Below are 5,570 nucleotides of genomic sequence, written 5' to 3'. Positions count from 1 at the left end.
GCAAACATTTGAAATGCGTAATGGAAGTAAGAAAGGAATATTTCGAAGGCCGACATTTGGGAATAGGCAAAAAGAATAACCATGGACGGCATGAAAGTATACAGTGTTTTCCTCACATAATTCTGTTTCTGAATTGGTATATAAACCACATCACCTCCATTTCTCTTCATTATTAACCTTTTTATTGCCAATAGCACAAAAAATATGATGGCAAGGCTATTAAGTTCATCTTCCACACTCTTTTTTGTCCTATTTCATATGGGATTTATTGTATTGGCCTCAAATGTCAAAGCAAGTACCGCTTTTGGCTTCACAAATAAGACAGACAGACAAGCCTTGCTAGCCATCAAGGATCAAATTCTCGAGGACCCCTACAGGGTCCTTAGTTCATGGAATGATTCTGTCCACTTCTGTAATTGGCAAGGAGTTACTTGTAGTCATCGGCATCAGAGAGTGACCATTTTAAACTTGTCATCCAAAAACTTTGTGGGTTCCATTTCTCCTCATATAGGAAACCTTACCTTTCTTAGAGGCATCTATCTCCAAAATAACAGCTTCCATGGCACCATTCCCCCAGAAATTGGTCGATTGTCGCGATTGCAACAGCTTTGGATTAACATAAACTCTTTCCAAGGTGAGTTCCCTACCAATCTGACTTCTTGCTTAAACCTACGAGTCATCAACATATCCAAAAACAATCTAGGAGGAAAAATTCCTAGCAAGCTAGGCTCATTGTCTAATCTCTTCGGATTGAATCTTTTCATGAATCATTTCACTGGCAATATCCCACCTTCACTTGGGAATCTCTCTGCACTTCGTATACTTAATCTAAACAAAAACAATCTGGAGGGAAGCATTCCTTTCGAGTTTGGACAGCTTTTAAACTTACAGATTCTTCAATTGTCTACTAACAATTTGTCTGGTGTCGTTCCTATCCCACTATACAATATCTCATCCATCATATTCTTTGTCCTAGCTTTGAACCAATTACATGGAAGTCTCCCTCCAGATTTGGGGTTGACCCTTCCAAACTTGCAACAAATTTTATTGGGAATTAACCAATTCTCTGGGACTATTCCTCCATCACTAGTCAATGCTTCAAGAATTATAAGTATTGATATTTTTAGAAATGCCTTTACTGGTCCTGTGCCAATGAATTTGGGAAGCCTTCTTTATCTAGATTGGCTTGACTTTGGAGTTAACACACTTGGAACTAATCAAGACAACGACTTGAGTTTCATCAATTCTTTAGTCAATCGTACAAATCTAAGAAGTCTGATTTTAAGTGACAACAATTTCCGATGTCAATTGCCCAATTCCATTGGAAATTTATCTAGCAAGCTTACCACACTGAGTGTGTCAAACAACAGTATATATGGAATCATCCCAGAGGGGATTGGGAATCTCATTAATTTAGAGAGTTTAGGATTAGCTGAGAACATGTTCACAGGCAGCATTCCTAGATACATTGGTAAACTCTCCAAGTTGATACAACTCTTCCTTCCAGAAAATAACATTTCTGGAAAAATTCCAACATCAATTGGGAACATTTCTCGATTAAGTTTTCTTTCCATATCAGTGGATATGCTGGAGGGAAGCATACCAGTTTCTTTGGGTGACTGCAAAGACCTACAAGCATTAGATCTTGGATATAATCGTCTCACAGGGCAAATACCACTACAAGTTCTTGATCTCTCTTCCCTTTCAATTGTTCTTGTCTTGCGTCATAATCATCTAACTGGGCCACTACCACCACAAGTAGGTAACCTGAAAAATCTAGCAGTGTTGGATATTTCGGGAAACAAGCTGTCAGGTGAAATCCCAAGCACACTTGGAGATTGTCTAGTTTTGCAGCTCTTGCTTATGGATGGTAACCTTTTTGAAGGCACGCTTCCATCATCTCTGAAGCAATTAAGAGGTATTGATGTTCTAGATCTTTCTCGTAATAATTTTTCCGGGGAGATTCCAAGCTTTCTAGGCGAGTTCCCATTCATTCAGAATCTCAACCTTTCATATAATTCATTCGAGGGTGTAGTTCCATCTGAAGGGGTGTTCATGAATACTACTGTGTTTTCAATTTTGGGAAATAACAAGCTTTGTGGAGGAATCAAGGCATTGAAATTGCCTGAATGTCCTGCAAAATTCTCTGATAAAAAAGCAGAGTTATCTGGTCATGGATTGATAATTATTGTGATCAGTATCACTCTTTCTGTTGCATTGTTAATAGCATGTGTTTGTGCTATTCTTTGTCGAACCAAAAAGACAAAAGGAAGATCCTATTCAGACCTTCAGTTGGGAAATTGGTATCCAACACTCTCTTATGCAGAACTTCTTCAAGCTACTAATGGATTCTCTACATCCAACTTGATTGGTCAGGGGAGATATGGTTCTGTTTATAAAGGAATTCTCAAACTTAGTGAACAAGAAGTTGCTGTGAAGGTACTCAACCTCCAACAACGTGGAGCCGACAAGAGTTTTTTGGCTGAATGTGAAACAATGAAGAACATTCGCCACCGCAATCTTCTCAAGATCATCACATCTTGCTCGAGCATATGTTTCAAAGGAAACGATTTCAAGGCCTTGGTCTTTGAGTTCATGCCAAATGGAAGTTTAGAGAGCTGGTTACATCCAAATTTTTCTGAGCAACAAAATTCGAAGTACTTGGATCTAATCGCAAGGCTAAACATTGCCATCGATGTGGCGTCTGCATTAGATTATCTTCACCATCATTGTGGAAGAACAATCATTCATTGTGATTTAAAGCCAAGCAATGTTCTTCTTGACAAGGAACTATGTGCCCATGTAGGCGATTTTGGCCTGGCGAGATCTTTTCTAACTACCGATGGTATATCTGATCAAACGCAGTCACGTTCATCCACTGCAGTTAGAGGAACAATTGGGTATGTAGCACCAGGTAATCATACTTTCTAGTACTTAATTTTATGCATTTCCATACACTCCCTTTTCATTCTTAAGTGGATTTATTTAGATTTGGACCATTGTGAAATTAGATTGCAATTATGTGGAACTAAAAAGAAGTTATTCTAAACCTCAACTTTCTGACTTGGAGATGACACTCTTTTGCAAAACCAGTTTGAGATATTGTAATTTTAGTATTTCCGTGCTATGCAGTGTTCCTAGAAATATAATTTAGAAATTAGAATAACTTTAGGACAGTAAATTTTTTAGCATTGTGTTAATTTTTGGAATTGCAGAATATGGTATGGGCGCAAATGTTTCAACACAAGGAGATGTGTACAGCTTTGGGATCCTTTTACTAGAGATGTTTACTGGAAAAAATCCAACCAACAGCATGTTTACAAACAATTTAAGTCCTCATAACTATGCTAAGACGGCACTTCCAGATAGAGTGATGGCGATTACTGACTCTGAACTCAGATCAGGATTTGTAGCTGCTTCTATAAGGACAAGCCAATGCAACATTGTTAGATTAGAGGAGTGCTTGGTGTCAATCTTTCAAATTGGAGTAATATGTTCTGCTGAATTGGCAAGTGAAAGGATGGATATTAGGGATGTTCTCTTGGAACTCCACATGATTAGAAATTTGTTTTTGCAGAAGGAAGAGAGGGTGTGAGAGAGTTGGAAAGAATACATTTATAGTTTATCATGTAGCATTTCATGAAGTTTCTACTACATATATATAAGCTTTGATCAACAAATTTTGTGTAGCAAAGTTACCATCTTCAGTCTTCACTAGTTCACCTTTGTCCGACTAGCTTTCACTCTTAATTCCCAAGCCCTAGGTCAAGGTTCCGAGATTGGTAGGAAAATATATATATATATATATATATATATATATATATATATATCGAAAGGAGAAAGATCAATAATCAAGCATGAACACACACACAAAACTATAGAGTAATAAAAAAGTTACAATAATATGTGGTTTCAGGTGAAGTCGTTACCTTAGGAAGTAATAAATGTGAAACAGGATCCACTCATTCAACCCAAGCAATTGTAACAAGACTTTTTTAAAGTTGAGCTGAATTTTGTTTCAGGAAGTTATATATGTTGGGGGAAAATTTAGTGACACCTATAAAATTATACTTTAACCAAATAAACTAACAAGGAATATTATACACCTGCCAATTGAGAATTTAAAGAGATACCGATGAGTTACAACCATATGTCAGATTCATCTGAACAATGTACAATATAGTAAAAAAATTACATAGCAATTAACAATTAGAAACAAAAATTAGAGTTAAAGAAAGTTGGCCTGATAGAGATCGAATGAGTAATGTGCAATTAAAGCTGACACAAACCCTCACACATGCGCACAGTTCAAGAATTGATTGGATGATGGATAGATGAAGATTGCACGAAGGAAGATTAGTATCAGACACCCATATACCAATGCATCTGACATATCTAAAAACAAAACAAAAAAAAAAAAACAAAAAAGTATATGGTTTGGAACTTTATTTTGAGGAGGGCCTATGGACATTCAAGAGTCAAATAACTACCAAGAGCCATCCAAGTCATGAAATTGATATATCGAGAACGTCTATATATAAAATCCTAAAGACAGTCCAATTTAATATCATCTCTAAAAATTAATAAATAAATAAATAAGTTTTTAATAATTAAACCGATAAAACTGCCAAATTTCATATCAATTTGAATCCCTATATACTTTCAATAAAAATTTCAAAATGTTCAACCGTGTTCATGAAGAATTAAATAATGCGATTTTGGGAAACTAGAGGATGGAATTTGGCAGAAAAAATAACATGGTCCATAAGTAAAGTTAGTGAATATTAATCTTTTGATTTGTGGTTTTTTTTTTTTTTTTTTCTCAACAGTAAAGCAAATTTTCTTTCCCTTAATTTCATCATAACTAATTCTCAATATATCCAATTTTTCTTCCCACGTGCTAATTTTATTGTTAGAGCTCGCATGTCTTGTAATTTTTTTTCCAATCCATCTTTTAATTAATTTCTATGTTTCATTCTTGTCACAATTCTCTACTTTTGTTGTGTTGAAGTCATTTTCTTTATCTGCTAGCTTGTGTAGTAAAGCAATAGATGTTTTCATATTTTAAGTTAACCATCTTCAACTCAAGTAAGATAATTTTGCTCATGATGAATTTCTTTAAATTCACTGGCAACTTCTACAAAATTATCATGATTCTCAATGCAACTATCTCTATTGTTTCACTTACAATATCTTCAACTAGGCAATAACTCCTTCCGGGGGAACCTTATTGTCAATCTGACTCAAATTTTCAATTCATTGATACAAACAGAAACATTCTTATAGAAAACATTGTTGAGCGTAGATATTTATGTAACGTATAAATCATAAATCATTTGTTCTGTAAACACTAAACATACAGGACAGCAGATTTATTTATTTTTTTAATCATGCTTGGACATTTGAAATGAGAAGTGAAAGCATAAATAATGACTGTTATTTAATAGGCCAAAAGATCAAAGTACCACCATAATAAGAACACAATGTAATATTTCTGATTTTACCAATTTTTTAATTTTTGGAATTTTTTTTGATTTTATGAATTATTTTAATCATTGTCTCGTTTTGCG

At 35.0% G+C, this 5,570-nt stretch overlaps 1 protein-coding gene across 1 annotated transcript; it reads left to right on the top strand.

Moving 5' to 3' along the window:
* Window positions 1–207: 207 nt before the first annotated feature.
* Window positions 208–3,595, top strand: LOC132304571 (putative receptor-like protein kinase At3g47110). The gene is made up of 2 exons (XM_059802329.1): window positions 208–2,845; window positions 3,216–3,595. The coding sequence occupies exons 1-2, from the start codon at window positions 208–210 to the stop codon at window positions 3,593–3,595; spliced, it is 3,018 nt and encodes a 1,005-aa protein (XP_059658312.1).
* Window positions 3,596–5,570: the final 1,975 nt, after the last annotated feature.

The sequence above is a fragment of the Cornus florida genome, unplaced genomic scaffold (genome assembly GCF_030987335.1).
Source record: "Cornus florida cultivar Cherokee Brave unplaced genomic scaffold, ASM3098733v1 CherokeeBrave_3.0.0_Hap2_Chr04, whole genome shotgun sequence".
Taxonomy (NCBI): Eukaryota; Viridiplantae; Streptophyta; class Magnoliopsida; order Cornales; family Cornaceae; genus Cornus; species Cornus florida.
The sequence above is the reverse complement of the archived record's forward strand: the minus strand, read 5'-3'. Positions and strand labels throughout refer to the sequence as shown.

Bases quoted from the DNA above. Each gene is read 5' to 3' on its own strand.
- LOC132304571 (XM_059802329.1), top strand. From the start codon at position 208: ATGGCAAGGCTATTAAGTTCATCTTCCACACTCTTTTTTGTCCTATTT. The intron at 2,846-3,215 runs GTATATCTGATC...TTGGAATTGCAG, and splicing joins ATCTTTTCTAACTACCGATG to AATATGGTATGGGCGCAAAT.